At 57.4% G+C, this 20,455-nt stretch overlaps 1 protein-coding gene across 1 annotated transcript in view; it reads right to left on the bottom strand.

The window, feature by feature from the left end:
- Window positions 1-20,455, bottom strand: part of LOC139240148 (thrombospondin type-1 domain-containing protein 4-like) — a 127,306-nt gene that overhangs the window by 21,741 nt on the left and 85,110 nt on the right. The window contains exons 7-12 of the mRNA XM_070868530.1: window positions 15,075-15,211; window positions 12,130-12,334; window positions 5,842-6,008; window positions 3,411-3,516; window positions 2,020-2,241; window positions 204-333 (exon numbers count right to left, since the gene is read on the bottom strand). Coding sequence (XP_070724631.1) covers window positions 204-333; window positions 2,020-2,241; window positions 3,411-3,516; window positions 5,842-6,008; window positions 12,130-12,334; window positions 15,075-15,211 — 967 coding nt within the window. The remainder of the gene's footprint in view (window positions 1-203; window positions 334-2,019; window positions 2,242-3,410; window positions 3,517-5,841; window positions 6,009-12,129; window positions 12,335-15,074; window positions 15,212-20,455) is intronic.

The following is a 20,455-nucleotide window of genomic DNA, read 5'->3' on the forward strand; positions in this document are numbered from 1 at the left end:
TTTTGTGCTCCGGTCCCTGGAGAGGAGACTTGAACCCACGACCTTCGGACACTCAGGCGAGAGTGCTGCCCACTGAGCTCCAGCTGACACGACACGTTGCCTTGCTGCCTGGGATCACAGCGGCTGGGAGGGGTGCACGGGGGGGGAAGCCAACGTCGGCTGGGAGGGAGAAAGAAACTCGAGACGAGGTCCCGAATACTTACAAAGCGGGGCACGGTTGGGTGTTGCAAGCCTCGCCCACACTCGCGGGTTTGGTTCCTGGGTTGCAGTGGCTGTCCGGGAGCACCTCCTGGGAGTCTTGGGCCACACAGCGAAAGATGGGATACAGGAATCCTGCCGAGAGAGAGAGAGAGAGAGACGGGAGCGGGGTGAAAGAGATTCAGAACCTGCCCCCAGCTTTTCCCAAATTTCCCCGCCCCCAATCCCCGAGGGAGAGCCTGAGGCGAATTTGCCGACTCTGTCCTCCCAATAAAATACGCGCCCGACCACCATCCCGACACCTTGCCCCCTTCCCCCTCAACATCACCGAGTAGCACAGGCGCTCATCCAATCACAGCACGGTCACAGCACAGGAGGATCCCATTGGGCCAGTCGAGCCCGTGCCGGCTCTCTGCAGGAGCACCTCAGCCAATCCCACTCTCCGGCCCTTTCCCCCGGAGCACGACACATCTCTCTCCTTCAGCTACTTATCCAACTCCCGTTTGAAAGCCACGATTGAGTCTGCCTCCAGCGCCCTGCTCAGGCAGCGCGTTCCCGATCCTAACCACTCGCTGCGGAAAAACGTTTTCCCTCACGTCGCCTTCTGCCCATTGCCTTCAATCCGTGTCCTCTGGTTCCCGACCCTTCCCCCAATGGGAACAGTTTCTCTCTCGATCTACTCTGTCCAGACCCCTCGTGATTTTGAACCTCGATCAAATCTCCTCTCAGCCTTCTCTGCTCCAAGGGGAACAACCCCGGCTTCTCCAGTCTCTCCCCGTCACTGAAGTCCCTCATCCCGGGAACCATTCTGGTCAATCTCCCCTTCACCCTCTGTCCAAGGGCCTTCACATCCTTCCCACAGTGTGGAGCCCAGAATGGGACACAGTGTTCCAGTTGGGGCCGAGTCAGTTGCATTCCAACTGGGATCGTCCTGGTCAGTGGGACTCAGTACACCATGGGCACGGGAATCAGACCCCCTCCCCTCCCCTCCCCCCCTCCCTACCCCCCCTCACCTCCCCTCCCCCCCTCCCTACCCCCCTCGCCATCCCTACCCCCCTCGCCATCCCTACCCCCCTCGCCATCCCCTACCCCTTCGCCCTCCTACACCCCTACCCACCTCGCCCTCCCCCTCATTCACCTTTCCTGTGGGAAGCGCCGCGCCACACAGGTAGCCCCTCCCCCTGTAACAAGCCCCGCCCCACACAGGGAGCCCCTCCCCCTGTGACAAGCCCAGCCCACACAGGTAGCTCCTCCCCCTGTGCATAGCCCTGTCCCATATAAGTAGCCCCTCCCCCTGCAGACAGCCCCTCCCCCTATGAAGCTCCGCCCCACATGTAGCCCCACCCCCTGTGAAGCTCCACCCCGTGAAGCCCCGCCCCCTATGACGCTCCACCATGTGAAGCCCCACCCCACAGGTAACCCCTCCCTGTGCGGAGCCCCGCCCCACAGGTAGCCCCTCCCCCTACAGACAGCCACACCCCCGTGAAGCCCCGCCCCCTGTGAAGCGCCGCCCCCTGTGAAGCCCCGCCCCACAGGTAACCCCACCCCCTTGTGCGGAGCCCCGCCCCACAGGTAGCCCCACCCCCTGTGTGGAGCCCCGCCCCACAGGTAGCCCCACCCCCTGTGCGGAGCCCCGCCCCACAGGTAGCCCCTCCCCCTACAGACAGCCACACCCCCATGAAGCCCCACCCCCCGTGAAGCCCCGCCCCACAGGTAGCCCCACCCCGCAGGTAGCCCCACCCCCTGTGCGGAGCCCCGCCCTGCAGGTAGCCCCTCCCTCCGTGGTTAGCCCAGCCCCCCGCCCCACCCCCGCACACTCACCTTTCCCGCAGGAGGCCGAGCACTCGGTGGCGGTCAGGGACGCCCAGCGGTGGACCGGCGAGCGGCGGACGGGATCCTCCTGTGCGTCAGTGTGGTAAACCTGCAGCCGGCGGTCACGCTGGCCTCCGCGAGCTCGGGGCGTCACCGGGGCCCCCTGGTGGGCTGCGACGGGGGCACTGCCCAGAGCCGAGACTTCCCTCCGATCCTCGGTGGTCCGCGAGCCTGTGGTGGACGGGACGGGGGAGACCAGTGAGTAACAGGCACTGCACCCGGCCGGCAAAAGGACACCTCGGGATCCATCCTCATGCGGTTTCGCCGTAAAGACAGTCTTGCATTTATATAGCGCCTTCACGACCACCGGACGTCTCAAAGCGATTTACAGCCAATGACGTACTTTCAGAGTGTGCTCACTGTTGTATTGTGGGAAACGCCAATTTGCGCACAGCAAGATCCCACACACAGCGATGTGATAATGACCCGGATCATCTGTTTTAGTGATGTTGGTTGAGGGATAAATATTGGCCCCAGGACACCGGGGAGAACTCCCCCTGCTCTTCTTCCAATAGTGGCCCCGGGATCTTTTACATCCACCCGAGAGGGCAGACAGGGCCTCGGTTTAATGTCTCATCCAAAAGACGGCAACTGCAGCGCTCCCTCAGTACTGCCCCTCCGACAGTGCGGCGCTCCCTCAGTACTGCCCCTCCGACAGTGCGGCGCTCCCTCAGTACTGCCCCTCCGACAGTGCGGCGCTCCCTCAGTACTGCCCCTCCGACAGTGCGGCGCTCCCTCGGTATTGCCCCTCCGACAGTGCGGCGCTCCCTCGGTACTGCCCCTCCGACAGTGCGGCGCTCCCTCAGTACTGCCCCTCCGACAGTGCGGCGCTCCCTCAGTACTGCCCCTCCGACAGTGCGCCGCTCCCTCAGTACTGCCCCTCCTACAGTGCGGCTCTCCCTCAGTACTGCCCCTCCGACAGTGCTCCGCTCCCTCAGTACTGCCCCTCCGACAGTGCGCCGCTCCCTCAGTACTGCCCCTCCGACAGTGCGCCGCTCCCTCAGTACCGCCCCTCCGACAGTGCGGCACTCCCTCAGTACCGCCCCTCCGACAGTGCGGCCCTCCCTCAGTACCGCCCCTCCAACAGTGCGGCGCTCCCTCAGTACCGCCCCTCCGACAGTGCGGCACTCCCTCAGTACCACCCCTCCGACAGTGCGGCGCTCCCTCAGTACTGCACTGGGAGTGTTAGCCTGGGTTTTGCGCTCGAGTCTCTGGAGTGGGACTTGAACCCACGAACTTCTGACTCAGAGGTGAGAGCGAGACAATGAGTCACGGCTGACACTGTGGTTCCCCAATAACAAAACAGAGAGGCGCGGTATCCGCTGCCAACAGCCTCTTACCGTAACTCTGAGTGACATGGTGGGAGGTCTGTGGTGGGAGAGGTGGAGTTTCCACAGGGAGAACGAACTCGTAGTGAATCCCGGGATTCTCCTGTTGAAAAATTATCTGAAACAGAAACACCGTATTAGGGAATTAAAGCTGGAAGTGGGTTAAACATACAGATCTAGAGAATATCCCGAGTGTCCGTACCAAGCTCCCTCTACACTGTCCCATCAAACACTCCCAGGGCAGGTACAGGGGGTTAGATACAGAGTAAAGCTCCCTCTACACTGTCCCATCAAACACTCCCAGGGCTGGTACAGGGGGTTAGATACAGAGTAAAGCTCCCTCTACACTGTCCCATCAAACACTCCCAGGGCAGGTACAGGGGGTTAGATACAGAGTAAAGCTCCCTCTACACTGTCCCATCAAACACTCCCAGGGCAGGTACAGGGGGTTAGATACAGAGTAAAGCTCCCTCTACACTGTCCCATCAAACACTCCCAGGGCTGGTACAGGGGGTTAGATACAGAGTAAAGCTCCCTCTACACTGTCCCATCAAACACTCCCAGGGCAGGTACAGGGGTTTAGATACAGAGTAAAGCTTCCTCTACACTGTCCCATCAAACACTCCCAGGGCAGGTACAGCACGGGGTTAGATACACAGTAAAGCTCCCTCTACACTGTCCCATCAAACACTCCCAGGGCAGGTACAGCACGGGTTAGATACAGAGTAAAGCTCCCTCTACACTGTCCCATCAAACAATCCCAGGACAGGTACAGCACGGGGTTAGATACAGAGTAAAGCTCCCTCTACACTGTCCCATCAAACATTCCCAGGGCAGGTACAGGGGGTTAGATACAACGTAAAGCTCCCTCTACACTGTCCCATCAAACACTCCTAGGGCAGGTACAGGGGGTTAGATACAGAGTAAAGCTCCCTCGACACTGTCCCATCAAACACTCCCAGGGCAGGTACAGGGGGTTAGATACAGAGTAAAGCTCCCTCTACACTGTCCCATCAAACACTCCCAGGGCAGGTACAGTACGGGGTTAGATACAGAGTAAAGCTCCCTCTACACTGTCCCATCAAACACTCCCAGGGCAGGTACAGCACGGGGTTAGATACAGAGTAAAGCTCCCTCTACACTGTCCCATCAAACACTCCCAGGGCAGGTACAGCACGGGGTAAGATACAGAGTAAAGCTCCCTCTACACTGTCCCATCAAACACTCCCAGGGCAGGTACAGGGGGTTAGATACAGAGTAAAGCTCCCTCTACACTGTCCCATCAAACACTCCCAGGGCAGGTACAGGGGGTTAGATACAGAGTAAAGCTCCCTCTACACTGTCCCATCAAACACTCCCAGGACAGGTACAGGGGGTTAGATACAGAGTAAAGCTCCCTCTACACTGTCCCATCAAACACTCCCAGGGCAGGTACAGGGGGTTAGATACAGAGTAAAGCTCCCTCTACACTGTCCCATCAAACACTCCCAGGGCAGGTACAGCACGGGGTTAGATACAGAGTAAAGCTCCCTCTACACTGTCCCATCAAACACTCCCAGGGCAGGTACAGCACGGGGTAAGATACAGAGTAAAGCTCCCTCTACACTGTCCCATCAAACACTCCCAGGGCAGGTACAGGGGGTTAGATACAGAGTAAAGCTCCCTCTACACTGTCCCATCAAACACTCCCAGGACAGGTACAGGGGGTTAGATACAGAGTAAAGCTCCCTCTACACTGTCCCATCAAACACTCTCAGGACAGGTACAGGGGGTTAGATACAGAGTAAAGCTCCCTCTACACTGTCCCATCAAACACTCCCAGGGCAGGTACAGCACGGGGTTAGATACAGAGTAAAGCTCCCTCTACACTGTCCCATCAAACACTCCCAGGACAGGTACAGGGGGTTAGATACAGAGTAAAGCTCCCTCTACACTGTCCCATCAAACACTCTCAGGACAGGTACAGGGGGTTAGATACAGAGTAAAGCTCCCTCTACACTGTCCCATCAAACACTCCCAGGGCAGGTACAGGGGGTTAGATACAGAGTAAAGCTCCCTCTACACTGTCCCATCAAACACTCTCAGGACAGGTACAGGGGGTTAGATACAGAGTAAAGCTCCCTCTACACTGTCCCATCAAACACTCCCAGGGCAGGTACAGGGGGTTAGATACAGAGTAAAGCTCCCTCTACACTGTCCCATCAAACACTCCCAGGGCAGGTACAGGGGGTTAGATACAGAGTAAAGCTCCCTCTACACTGTCCCATCAAACACTCCCAGGGCAGGTACGGGGGGTTAGATACAGAGTAAAGCTCCCTTCACACTGCCCTCATCAATGGTAGTTTGGTCACGCTCTGGTGAAGCTCTGTATAAATGCGCTGTGTGGTCATTGTCTCCCCCTGGTGGTGCGCTCAGTATTACGGGCTCCGTTTTCCACACTTACATAAACATCCAGACTCTCGGTTGTCGGCCCCTCGGCGTAGAAGGACTCCCCGCTGGTCTCGGTCGGCCGCTTGTACATGAACATGGTCCCGGCCGCCTCGTACTTGCCAGGCCGATCGATCGCCCAGTTCCCGTTGATTATCGAACGGCCTGATCGGCTTCGCAATGCTGGAAGGGTGGGAGGGGGGAATTGCGACAGCTTTAGTGTCACCCGCTCACTCGCTCCCTCCACTGGCCAGCTTGGGAAGTGCGCAGTGCGGTGCCGGGCTGAGCTATGTGTGGTCCCAGGTCTCCACCCCTCTCTCCCTCTCTCCCTCTCTCCCTCTCTCCCTCTCTCCCTCTCTCCCTCTCTCCCTCTCTCCCTCTCTCCCTCTCTCCCTCTCTCCGTGCTGGCTTGTCTCTCTGCAAGTGGACCCCAGCACCCCTGAGCATTCAACCCCTCATCCGTGCCCTTGTTAACCTCCACACTCCGACTCTTCCAACGCTCTCCTGGCCGGCCTCCCACTTTCCCACCCTCTGTAACCAAGAGCTTGTCCAAAACTCGGCTGTCCCCGTGTCCTAACTCGCACCAAGTCCCGCTCACCCATCACCCCCTGTGCCCCGTGTACTAACTCGTACCAAGTCCCACTCACCCATCACCCCCTGTGCCCCGTGTCCTAACTCACACCCAGTCCCACTCACCCATCACCCCCTGTGCTCACTGACCCGTGTCCTAACTCACACCCAGTCCCACTCACCCATCACCCCCTGTGCTCACTGACCCCGTGTCCTAACTCACACCCAGTCCCACTCACCCATCACCCCCTGTGCTCACTGCCCCGTGTCCTAACTCGCACCCAGTCCCACTCACCCATCACCCCCTGTGCTCACTGCCCCGTGTCCTAACTCACACCCAGTCCCACTCACCCATCACCCCCTGTGCTCACTGACCCGTGTCCTAACTCACACCCAGTCCCACTCACCCATCACCCCCTGTGCTCACTGACCCCGTGTCCTAACTCACACCCAGTCCCACTCACCCATCACCCCCTGTGCTCACTGCCCCGTGTCCTAACTCGCACCCAGTCCCACTCACCCATCACCCCCTGTGCTCACTGCCCCGTGTCCTAACTCACACCCAGTCCCACTCACCCATCACCCCCTGTGCTCACTGACCCCGTGTCCTAACTCACACCCAGTCCCACTCACCCATCACCCCCTGTGCTCACTGACCCCGTGTCCTAACTCACACCCAGTCCCGCTCACCCATCACCCCCTGTGCTCGCTGCCCCGTGTCCTAACTCGCACCCAGTTCCACTCACCCATCACCCCCTGTGCTCACTGCCCCGTGTCCTAACTCGCACCGAGTCCCACTCACCCATCACCCCCTGTGCTCACTGCCCCGTGTCCTAACTCACACCCAGTCCCGCTCACCCATCACCCCCTGTGCTCACTGCCCCGTGTCCTAACTCACACCCAGTCCCGCTCACCCATCACCCCCTGTGCTCACTGACCCCGTGTCCTAACTCACACCCAGTCCCACTCACCCATCACCCCCTGTGCTCGCTGCCCCGTGTCCTAACTCGCACCGAGTCCCACTCACCCATCACCCCCTGTGCTCGCTGCCCCGTGTCCTAACTCGCACCCAGTCCCACTCACCCATCGCTCCCTGTGCTCACTGCCCCGTGTCCTAACTCGCACCCAGTCCCGCTCACCCATCACCCCCTGCCCCGTGTCCTAACTCGTACCGAGTCCCATTCACCCATCACCCCCTGTGCTCACTGACCCCGTGTCCTAACTCGCACCCAGTCCCACTCACCCATCGCTCCCTGTGCTCACTGCCCCGTGTCCTAACTCGCACCGAGTCCCACTCACCCATCATCCCGTGCTCACTGCCCCGTGTCCTAACTCACACAGAGTCCCACTCACCCATCACACCCTGTGCTCACTGCCCCGTGTCCTAACTCGCACCCAGTCCCACTCACCCATCACCCCCTGTGCTCACTGCCCCGTGTCCTAACTCACATCCAGTCCCACTCACCCATCACCCCCTGTGCTCGCTGCCCAGTGTCCTAACTCGCACCCAGTCCCGCTCACCCATCACCCCCTGTGCTCGCTGCCCCGTGTCCTAACTCGCACCGAGTCCCGCTCACCCATCACCTCCTGTGCTCGCTGCCCTGTGTCCTAACTCGCACCGAGTCCCGCTCACCCATCACCCTCTGTGCTCGCTGCCCCGTGTCCTAACTCACACCGAGTCCCACTCACCCATCACCTCCTGTGCTCACTGCCCTGTGTCCTAACTCACACCCAGTCCCGCTCACCCATCACCCCCTGTGCTCACTGCCTCGTGTCCTAACTCGCACCCAGTCCCGCTCACCCATCACCCCCTGTGCTCACTGACCCCGTGTCCTAACTCACACCCAGTCCCACTCACCCATCACCCCCTGTGCTCACTGACCCGTGTCCTAACTCACACCCAGTCCCACTCACCCATCACCCCCTGTGCTCGCTGCCCCGTGTCCTAACTCACACCCAGTCCCACTCACCCATCACCCCCTGTGCTCGCTGCCCCGTGTACTAACTCGCACCCAGTCCCACTCACCCATCACCCCCTGTGCTCGCTGCCCCGTGTACTAACTCACACCCAGTCCCACTCACCCATCACCCCCTGTGCTCGCTGCCCCGTGTACTAACTCACACCGAGTCCCACTCACCCATCACCCCCTGTGCTCACTGCCCCGTGTCCTAACTCGCACTGAGTCCCACTCACCCATCACCCCCTGTGCTCACTGCCCCGTGTACTAACTCACACCGAGTCCCACTCACCCATCACCCCCTGTGCTCACTGCCCCGTGTCCTAACTCACACCGAGTCCCACTCACCCATCACCCCCTGTGCTCGCTGACCGACATTGGCACCAGGTCCGATAACACCTCGATTTCAAAATTCTCATCCTCGTCTTCAAATCCCTCCAGCCCCTACACTCCTCCCTATCTCCGTAACCTCCTCCAGCCCGACACCCCTCCCTATCTGTGTAACCCCCTCCAGCCCGACACTCCTCCCTATCTCCGTAACCTCCTCCAGCCCGACACCCCTCCCTATCTGTGTAACCCCCTCCAGCCCGACACTCCTCCCTATCTCTGTAACCCCCTCCAGCCCCCTACACCCTTCCCTATCTCCGTAACCTCCTCCAGCCCGACACTCCTCCCTATCTGTGTAACCCCCTCCAGCCCCCGACACCCCTCCCTATCTCTGTATCCCCGCTGGCCCCTACACTGCTCCCTATCTCTGTAACCCCTTCCAGCCCCTACACCCCTCCAACATCTCTGCGCTCCAATTCTGGCCTCCTGCGCATCCCCCGATGTCCATCGCTCTGCCATTGGCAGCCGTGCCTTCAGGTTAAAGGCGTTAGATAAATACAGTAAGAAATAGGAGCCGGAGTCGGCCATACGGCCCCTTCAGCCTGCTCCGCCATTTAATAAGATCATGGCTGATCTGATCGTGGCCTCAGTTCCACTTCCCCGCCCGCTCCCCAGAACCCTTAACTCCATTATTGCTCAAAATTCTGTCTCTCTCCGCCTTAAATATCTTCAATGACCCAGCCTCCACAGCTCTCTGGGTCAGAGAATACCAAAGATTCACCACCCTTAGAGAGGGGACGATGGGCCGAATGACCTCCTCTTGCACAGTGTGTATCTAGGACCATCGGTCGGCTTCGGACTGATCGGGCCCTTAGCAATCTCGTTGTGCGAGGCCCCTTGGGGAAGAGTGACCATAATATGGTGGAATTCTGCATTAGGATGGAGAATGAAACAGTTAATTCAGAGACCATGGTCCAGAACTTAAAGAAGGGTAACTTTGAAGGTATGAGGCGTGAATTGGCTAGGATAGATTGGCGAATGATACTGAAGGGGTTGACTGTGGATGGGCAATGGCAGACATTTAGAGACCGCATGGATGAACTACAACAATTGTACATTCCTGTCTGGCGTAAAAATAAAAAAGGGAAGGTGGCTCAACCGTGGCTATCAAGGGAAATCAGGGATAGCATTAAAGCCAAGGAAGTGGCATACAAATTGGCCAGAAATAGCAGCGAACCCGGGGACTGGGAGAAATTTAGAACTCAGCAGAGGAGGACAAAGGGTTTGATTAGGGCAGGGAAAATGGAGTACGAGAAGAAGCTTGCAGGGAACATTAAGACGGATTGCAAAAGTTTCTATAGATATGTAAAGAGAAAAAGGTTAGTAAAGACAAACGTAGGTCCCCTGAAGTCAGAATCAGGGGAAGTCATAACGGGGAACAAAGAAATGGCGGACCAATTGAACAAGTACTTTGGTTCGGTATTCACTGAGGAGCACACAAACAACCTTCCGGATATAAAAGGGGTCAGAGGGTCTAGTAAGAAGGAGGAACTGAGGGAAATCCTTATTAGTCGGGAAATTGTGTTGGGGAAATTGATGGGATTGAAGGCCGATAAATCCCCAGGGCCTGATGGACTGCATCCCAGAGTACTTAAGGAGGTGGCCTTGGAAATAGCGGATGCATTGACAGTCATTTTCCAATATTCCATTGACTCTGGATCCGTTTCTATCGAGTGGAGGGTAGCCAATGTAACCCCACTTTTTAAAAAAGGAGGGAGAGAGAAAACAGGGAATTATAGACCGGTCAGCCTGACCTCAGTAGTGGGTAAAATGATGGAATCAATTATTAAGGATGTCATAGCAGCGCATTTGGAAAGAGGTGACATGATAGGTCCAAGTCAGCATGGATTTGTGAAAGGGAAATCATGCTTGACAAATCTTCTGGAATTTTTTGAGGATGTTTCCAGTAGAGTGGACAAGGGAGAACCAGTTGATGTGGTATATTTGGACTTTCAGAAGGCTTTCGACAAGGTCCCACACAAGAGATTAATGTGCAAAGTTAAAGCACATGGGATTGGGGGTAGTGTGCTGACATGGATTGAGAACTGGTTGTCAGACAGGAAGCAAAGAGTAGGAGTAAATGGGTACTTTTCAGAATGGCAGGCAGTGACTAGTGGGGAACCGCAAGGTTCTGTGCTGGGGCCCCAGCTGTTTACACTGTACATTAATGATTTAGACGAGGGGATTAAATGTAGTATCTCCAAATTTGCGGATGACACTAAGTTGGGTGGCAGTGTGAGCTGCGAGGAGGATGCTATGAGGCTGCAGAGCGACTTGGATAGGTTAGATGAGTGGGCAAATGCATGGCAGATGAAGTATAATGTGGATAAATGTGAGGTTATCCACTTTGGTGGTAAAAACAGAGAGACAGACTATTATCTGAATGGTGACAGATTAGGAAAAGGGAAGGTGCAACGAGACCTGGGTGTCATGGTACATCAGTCATTGAAGGTTGGCATGCAGGTACAGCAGGCGGTTAAGAAAGCAAATGGCATGTTGGCCTTCATAGCGAGGGGATTTGAGTACAGGGGCAGGGAGGTGTTGCTACAGTTGTACAGGGCCTTGGTGAGGCCACACCTGGAGTATTGTGTACAGTTTTGGTCTCCCAACTTGAGGAAGGACATTCTTGCTATTGAGGGAGTGCAGCGAAAGTTCACCAGACTGATTCCCGGGATGGCGGGACTGACCTATCAAGAAAGACTGGATCAACTGGGCTTGTATTCACTGGAGTTCAGAAGAATGAGAGGGGATCTCATAGAAACATTTAAAATTCTGATGGGTTTAGACAGGTTAGATGCAGGAAGAATGTTCCCGATGTTGGGGAAGTCCAGAACCAGGGGTCACAGTCTAAGGATAAGGGGTAAGCCATTTAGGACCGAGATGCGGAGGAACTTCTTCACCCAGAGAGTGGTGAACCTGTGGAATTCTCTACCACAGAAAGTTGTTGAGGCCAATTCACTAAATATATTCAAAAAGGAGTTAGATGAAGTCCTTACTACTCGGGGGATCAAGGGGTATGGTGAGAAATGGGGTACTGAAGTTTCATGTTCAGCCATGAACTCATTGAATGGCGGTGCAGGCTAGAAGGGCCGAATGGCCCACTCCTGCACCTATTTTCTATGTTTCCCGATCCCATTCCGCATCCTTCCCCCCTCTCCCCCCACGGAGTGTTAGTGCGCTGTCCCGAGCTCGGCGTGCTTCCACCCCTGGTCAAATAGCCTCCCCACCCGACGCGGAGTGTTACTGCACAGTCCTGAGCTCGGTGTGCTTCCACCCCTGGTAGAATAGCCCCCGCCCACGGGGCGTTATTGCACAGCCCCGGCCTCGCCGTTCTTCCACCCCTGGTCAAATAGCCCTACGCACCTCGCCCCCCCACCACCCCCGCTCACCCAGGTAGTTGCGGCTGCGGGCCATCTCGGTCACGTTGATGTTGATGGCGCCGCTGGGGATCTCGATGATCTTGTGGTAGCCCACGTTGACCTGGGTGTCCTCGAAGGTGCCAAAGACCAGCTCACAGCTGGAGCCGTCCCCACCGCACACACCGCACTTGTCGGGCCGCGAGGCCGATCCCAGGGTCCCGTCACAGCCCGGCGTCTGTGGAGGGGGGGCAAAGTGGAGAGTCAGCAACAGCTGGCAGCACACAAACCGGCATTTATACAGCGTAGGAAAACGTCCAAAGGCACTTCAAAGCAGCAAAATGTGACCCCCCCCACCCACCACCCCGAGCCACATCAGGAGATATTAGGGACAGGCGACCAAAAGCTGGGTCACAGAGGGAGGTTTTAAGCTGCGTCTTAAAGGAGGAGAGAGGCGGAGAGGTTTAGGGAGGGAGTTCCAGAGCTTGGGGCCCAGGCAGCTGAAGGCACGGCCACCGATGGTGGAGCGATTATAATCAGGGTGCTCAGGAGGGCAGAATTAGAGGAGCGCAGAGATCTCGGGGGGGTAGTGGGGCTGGAGGGGGTTACAGATATAGGGAGGGGTGTAGGGGCTGGAGGAGGTTACAGAGATAGGGAGGGGTGTGGGGGCTGGAGGGGGTTACAGATATAGGGAGGGGTGTAGGGGCTGGAGGAGGTTAGGGAAGGGTGTAGGGTCTGGAGGGGGTTACAGAGATAGGGAGGGGTGTAGGGGCTGGAGGAGGTTACAGAGATAGGGAGGGGTGTAGGGGCTGGAGGAGGTTACAGAGATAGGGAGGGGTGTAGGGGCTGGAGGAGGTTACAGAGATAGGGAGGGGTGTAGGGGCTGGAGGAGGTTACAGAGATAGGGAGGGGTGTAGGGGCTGGAAGAGGTTACAGAGACCGGGAGGCGTGTAGGGGCTGGAGGTATTTGAAAACATGGATGAGAATTTTGAAATCGAAGTGTTGCTGGACCGGGAGCCAGTGTAGGTCAGCGAGCACAGGGGGTGATGGGTGAGCGGGACTCGGTGCGAGTTAGGACACGGGGCAGTGAGCACAGGGGGTGATGGGTGAGCGGGACTCGGTGCGAGTTAGGACACGGGTCAGTGAGCACAGGGGGTGATGGGTGAGTGGGACTGGGTGCGAGTTAGGACACGGGGCAGCGAGCACAGGGGGTGATGGGTGAGTGGGACTCGGTGCGAGTTAGGACACGGGGCAGCGAGCACAGAGGGTGATGGGTGAGCGGGACTGGGTGCGAGTTAGGACACGGGTCAGCGAGCACAGGGGGTGATGGGTGAGCGGGACTGGGTGTGAGTTAGGACACGGGGCAGTGAGCACAGGGTGTGATGGGTGAGTGGGACTGGGTGTGAGTTAGGACACGGGTCAGCGAGCACAGGGGGTGATGGGTGAGCGGGACTCGGTGCGAGTTAGGACACGGGGCAGTGAGCACAGGGGGTGATGGGTGAGTGGGACTGGGTGTGAGTTAGGACACGGGGCAGTGAGCACAGGGGGTGATGGGTGAGCGGGACTCGGTGCGAGTTAGGACACGGGACAGCGAGCACAGGGGGTGATGGGTGAGTGGGACTGGGTGTGAGTTAGGATACGGGGCAGCGAGCACAGGGGGTGATGGGTGAGTGGGACTGGGTGTGAGTTAGGACACGGGGGCAGCCAAGTTTTGGATCACCTCTAGTTTACGTCGGGTAGAATGTGGGAGGCCGGCCAGGAGTGTGTTGGAATAGTCAAGTCTGGAGGTAACAAAGGCACGGATGAGGGCTTCAGCAGCGGATGAGCTGAGGCAGGGGGCGGAGACGGGCGATGTTAGTTATGACCCTTTCACTGTAGGGGGGCTCCCACCCCTTTGTGAACGTTGAGCAGATTGTGGGTAACAAAACACAGTCACCCATTTAATCAGCTGGTTAACTGGGCTCACACAGAGATCCCCACCACTGATGCCCCGGGGGTGAAAGTGGGCGATAGAGTGGGGGAGGAGGGGGAGAGGGGAGGGAAGGAGAGGGGGGAGGGAAGGCGAGGGGGGAGGGAAGGCGAGGGGGGAGGGAAGGCGAGGGGGGAGGGAAGGCGAGGGGGGAGGGAAGGCGAGGGGGGAGGGAAGGCGAGGGGGGAGGGAAGGCGAGGGGGGAGGGAAGGCGAGGGGGGAGGGAAGGCGAGGGGGGAGGGAAGGCGAGGGGGGAGGGAAGGCGAGGGGGGAGGGAAGGCGAGGGGGGAGGGAAGGCGAGGGGGGAGGGAAGGCGAGGGGGGGGGGAAGGCGAGGGGGGAGGGAAGGAGAGGGGGGAGGGAAGGCGAGGGGGGAGGGAAGGCGAGGGGGGAGGGAAGGCGAGGGGGGAGGGAAGGCGGGAAGGCGAGGGGGGAGGGAAGGCGAGGGGGGAGGGAAGGCGAGGGGGGAGGGAAGGCGAGGGGGGAGGGAAGGCGAGGGGGGAGGGAAGGCGAGGGGGGAGGGAAGGCGAGGGGGGAGGGAAGGCGAGGGGGGAGGGAAGGCGAGGGGGGAGGGAAGGCGAGGGGGGAGGGAAGGCGAGGGGGGAGGGAAGGAGAGGGGGGAGGGAAGGAGAGGGGGGAGGGAAGGAGAGGGGGGAGGGAAGGAGAGGGGGAGAGAGGGAGAGAGGGAGAGGGGGAGAGGAGGAGAGAGGGAGAGAGGGAGAGAGGGAGAGAGGGGGAGAGGGGGAGAGGGGGAGAGGGGGGAGGGAAAGAGAGGGGGGAGGGAAGGAGAGGGGGGAGGGAAGGAGAGGGGGGAGGGAAGGAGAGGAGGGAGGGAAGGAGAGGGGGGAGGGAAGGAGAGGGGGGAGGGAAGGAGAGGGGGGAGGAAAGGAGAGGGGGGAGGGAAGGAGAGAGGGAGAGGGGGAGAGAGGGAGAGAGGGAGGGAAGGAGAGGGGAGGGAGAGGGAGAGAGAGCGTTGCGGAGGGAACGGTGGAGAGGGGAGGGGGACTCACCAGGCAGCGCCCGCCCACACACACATCGCTGGAGTTGCTCTCGCAGGGGGTCCCGTCCACCACTTGGTCAGCGTGTCTCACGTAGAAGCGATAGCCTGCAGGCCGGCAGTTCAGCTCACATCTCTGGTCCTTGCGCACTGCGAGGGGGGGAGGGAGAGACGTCGTTATTCGGTCAATGGGGTCCCACACACTCTGTATAAAGGGGTCCCCGATGGCGAGACTCTGTATAAAGGGGTCCCCGATGGCGAGACTCTGTATAAAGGGGTCCCCGATGGCGAGACTCTGTATAAAGGGGTCCCCGATGGCGAGACTCTGTATAAAGGGGTCCCCGATGGCGAGACTCTGTATAAAGGGGTCCCCGATGGCGAGACTCTGTATAAAGGGGTCCCCGATGGCGAGACTCTGTATAAAGGGGTCCCCGATGGCGAGACTCTGTATAAAGGGGTCCCCGATGGCGAGACTCTGTATAAAGGGGTCCCCGATGGCGAGACTCTGTATAAAGGGGTCCCCGATGGCGAGACTCTGTACAAAGGGGTCCCCGATGGCGAGACTCTGTATAAAGGGGTCCCCGATGGCGAGACTCTGTACAAAGGGGTCCCCGATGGCGAGACTCTGTACAAAGGGGTCCCCGATGGCGAGACTCTGTATAAAGGGGTCCCCGATGGCGAGACTCTGTATAAAGGGGTCCCCGATGGCGAGACTCTGTATAAAGGGGTCCCCGATGGCGAGACTCTGTATAAAGGGGTCCCCGATGGCGAGACTCTGTATAAAGGGGTCCCCGATGGCGAGACTCTGTATAAAGGGGTCCCCGATGGCGAGACTCTGTATAAAGGGGTCCCCGATGGCGAGACTCTGTACAAAGGGGTCCCCGATGGCGAGACTCTGTATAAAGGGGTCCCCGATGGCGAGACTCTGTACAAAGGGGTCCCCGATGGCGAGACTCTGTACAAAGGGGTCCCCGATGGCGAGACTCTGTATAAAGGGGTCCCCGATGGCGAGACTCTGTATAAAGGGGTCCCCGATGGCGAGACTCTGTGTAATGGGGTCCCCGATGGCGAGACTCTGTATAAAGGGGTCCCCGATGGCGAGACTCTGTGTAATGGGGTCCCCGATGGCGAGACTCTGTATAAAGGGGTCCCCGATGGCGAGACTCTGTATAAAGGAGTCCCCGATGGCGAGACTCTGTGTAATGGGGTCCCCGATGGCGAGACTCTGTATAAAGGGGTCCCTGATGGCGAGTGGGATGTATGAAAGCTGATGAACTGTTCCCGGGCGATGATCACAGGATAACAAGAGGCTCTGGTACTGACTGATCTGGGACCCAGTGCGATAGTCCGAGGGGATCAGTGTGACCAGGTCGGTTCCAGGTCGACCCCACACACAGCTCGCACCCCCGTGTCAGTTCTCCCGCTTGTCTGCTAAAAGTAGTTTGCTTGTTTGCCATAATAATGTGAGACCCTGTCACACTGACACATTCTCTCTCTCTCTCTTTCTCGATCGCTCAAGCATCCCTTCCAGCTGTGTAATCGTTTCACTCCGGATGTAGAAAATGTACACAGGCTCAAAATAAAACCCTCACCATTGAAAAAAAAGAGACTGAGAAACTGTTTCAAAATTGTTCTGAGTACTGAGGGAGCGCCGCACTGTCGGAGGGGCAGTACTGAGGGAGTGCCGCACTGTCGGAGGGGCAGTACTGAGGGAGCGCCGCACTGTCGGAGGGGCAGTGCTGAGGGAGTGCCGCACTGTCGGAGGGGCGGTGCTGAGGGAGTGCCGCACTGTCGGAGGGGCGGTGCTGAGGGAGTGCCGCACTGTCGGAGGGGCAGTACTGAGGGAGCGCCGCACTGTCGGAGGGGCAGTACTGAGGGAGCGCCGCACTGTCGGAGGGGCAGTACTGAGGGAGTGCCGCACTGTCGGAGGGGCGGTACAGAGGGAGTGCCGCACTGTCGGAGGGGCGGTGCTGAGGGAGTGCCGCACTGTCGGAGGGGCAGTACTGAGGGAGCGCCGCACTGTCGGAGGGGCGGTGCTGAGGGAGCGCCGCACTGTCGGAGGGGCAGTGCTGAGGGAGCGCCGCACTGTCGGAGGGGCGGTACTGAGGGAGCGCCGCACTGTCGGAGGGGCAGTCCTGAGGGAGTGCCGCACTGTCGGAGGGGCTGTACTGAGGGAGTGCCGCACTGTCGGAGGGGCGGTACTGAGGGAGCGCCGCACTGTCTGAGGGGCAGTACTGAGGGAGCGCCGCACTGTCGGAGGGGCAGTACTGAGGGAGCGCCGCACTGTCGGAGAGGCAGTACTGAGGGAGCACCGCACTGTCGGAGGGGCAGTACTGAGGGAGCGCCGCACTGTCGGAGGGGCAGTACTGAGGGAGCGCCGCACTGTCGGAGGGGCGGTACTGAGGGAGCGCCGCACTGTCGGAGGGGCAGTACTGAGGGAGCGCCGCACTATCGGAGGTGCCGTCTTTTGGATGAGACATTAAAGCGAGGCCCTGTTAGCTTTCTGAAGTGGATGTAAAATATCTCATGTCACAATTTCGTAGAAGAGCAGGTGTAGTTATCCCCTGTGTCCTGGGGACAATACTTATCCCTCAATCAATATAACAAAAAACTGATCATCTGGGTCATTATCACATTGTGGGAGCTTGCTGTGCGCAATTGAGCTGCCGTGTTTCCCACATTACAACAGTGACTACACTCCAAAAAAAAAAGCATTTCATTGGCTGTAAAGCGCTTTGGGACGTCCTGACGGGGTGAAAGGCGCTACAGAAATGCGTTGAATGCACGGGCGCCGATGGTGGAGCGGTTGGGGGAGGGGGATGTACGAGAGACTGACTGCAGAGGTGTGGAAGAGGTTGAAGCTTTGACAGAAAAGATGCGATTAAACCAGAGAGGGTACAGAGGAGATTTACCAGGATGTTGCACTAGAGAGGGTACAGAGGAGATTTACCAGGATGTTGCACTGGAGAGGGTACAGAGGAGATTTACCAGGATGTTGCACTGGAGAGGGTACAGAGGAGATTTACCAGGATGTTGCACTAGAGAGGGTACAGAGGAGATTTACCAGGATGTTGCACTGGAGAGGGTACAGAGGAGATTTACCAGGATGTTGCACTAGAGAGGGTACAGAGGAGATTTACCAGGATGTTGCACTGGAGAGGGTACAGAGGAGATTTACCAGGATGTTGCACTGGAGAGGGTACAGAGGAGATTTACCAGGATGTTGCACTACAGAGGGCACAGAGGAGATTTACCAGGATGTTGCACTAGAGAGGGTACAGAGGAGATTTACCAGGATGTTGCACTAGAGAGGGTACAGAGGAGATTTACCAGGATGTTGCACTGGAGAGGGTACAGAGGAGATTTACCAGGATGTTGCACTAGAGAGGGTACAGAGGAGATTTACCAGGATGTTGCACTGGAGACGGTACAGAGGAGATTTACCAGGATGTTGCACTGGAGAGGGTACAGAGGAGATTTACCAGGATGTTGCACTGGAGAGGGTACAGAGGAGATTTACCAGGATGTTGCACTAGAGAGGGTACAAAGGAGATTTACCAGGATGTTGCACTGGAGAGGGTACAGAGGAGATTTACCAGGATGTTGCACTAGAGAGAGTACAGAGGAGATTTACCAGGATGTTGCACTGGAGAGGGTACAGAGGAGATTTACCAGGATGTTGCACTGGAGAGGGTAGAGGAGATTTACCAGGATGTTGCACTAGAGAGGGTACAGAGGAGATTTACCAGGATGTTGCACTGGAGAGGGTACAGAGGAGATTTACCAGGATGTTGCACTAGAGAGGGTACAGAGGAGATTTACCAGGATGTTGCACTGGAGAGGGTACAGAGGAGATTTACCAGGATGTTGCACTAGAGAGGGTACAGAGGAAATTTACCAGGATGTTGCACGAGAGAGGGTACAGAGGAGATTTACCAGGATGTTGCACTGGAGAGGGTACAGAGGAGATTTACCAGGATGTTGCACTGGAGAGGGTGCAGAGGAGATTTACCAGGATGTTGCACTGGAGAGGGTACAGAGGCGATTTACCAGGATGTTGCACTGGAGAGGGTACAGAGGAGATTTACCAGGATGTTGCACTAGAGAGGGTACAGAGGAGATTTACCAGGATGTTGCACCAGAGAGGGTACAGAGGAGATTTACCAGGATGTTGCACTGGAGAGAGTACAGAGGAGATTTACCAGGATGTTGCACTGGAGAGGGTACAGAGGAGATTTACCAGGATGTTGCACTGGAGAGGGTACAGAGGAGATTTACCAGGATGTTGCACTGGAGAGGGTACAGAGGAGATTTACCAGGATGTTGCACTGGAGAGGGTACAGAGGAGATTTACCAGGATGTTGCACTAGAGAGGGTACAGAGGAGATTTACCAGGATGTTGCACTAGAGAGGGTACAGAGGAGATTTACCAGGATGTTGCACTGGAGAGGGTACAGAGGAGATTTACCAGGATGTTGCACTAGAGAGGGTACAAAGGAGATTTACCAGGATGTTGCACTAGAGAGGGTACAGAGGAGATTTACCAGGATGTTGCACTAGAGAGAGTACAGAGGAGATTTACCAGGATGTTGCACTGGAGAGGGTACAGAGGAGATTTACCAGGATGTTGCACTCGAGAGGGTACAGAGGAGATTTACCAGGATGTTGCACTAGAGAGGGTACAGAGGAGATTTACCAGGATGTTGCACTGGAGAGGGTACAGAGGAGATTTACCAGGATGTTGCACTAGAGAGGGTACAGAGGAGATTTACCAGGATGTTGCACTGGAGAGGGTACAGAGGAGATTTACCAGGATGTTGCACTAGAGAGGGTACAGAGGAAATTTACCAGAATGTTGCACTAGAGAGGGTACAGAGGAGATTTACCAGGATGTTGCACTGGAGAGGGTACAGAGGAGATTTACCAGGATGTTGCACTGGAGAGGGTGCAGAGGAGATTTACCAGGATGTTGCACTGGAGAGGGTACAGAGGCGATTTACCAGGATGTTGCACTGGAGAGGGTACAGAGGAGATTTACCAGGATGTTGCACTAGAGAGGGTACAGAGGAGATTTACCAGGATGTTGCACTAGAGAGGGTACAGAGGAGATTTACCAGGATGTTGCACTAGAGAGGGTACAGAGGAGATTTACCAGGATGTTGCACTGGAGAGGGTACAGAGGCGATTTACCAGGATGTTGCACTAGAGAGGGTACAGAGGAGATTTACCAGGATGTTGCACTGGAGAGGGTACAGAGGAGATTTACCAGGATGTTGCACTAGAGAGGGTACAGAGGAGATTTACCAGGATGTTGCACTGGAGAGGGTACAGAGGAGATTTACCAGCATGTTGCACTAGAGAGGGTACAGAGGAGATTTACCAGGATGTTGCACT

Source organism: Pristiophorus japonicus, chromosome 30 (genome assembly GCF_044704955.1).
Source record: "Pristiophorus japonicus isolate sPriJap1 chromosome 30, sPriJap1.hap1, whole genome shotgun sequence".
NCBI classification, from domain to species: domain Eukaryota; kingdom Metazoa; phylum Chordata; class Chondrichthyes; family Pristiophoridae; genus Pristiophorus; species Pristiophorus japonicus.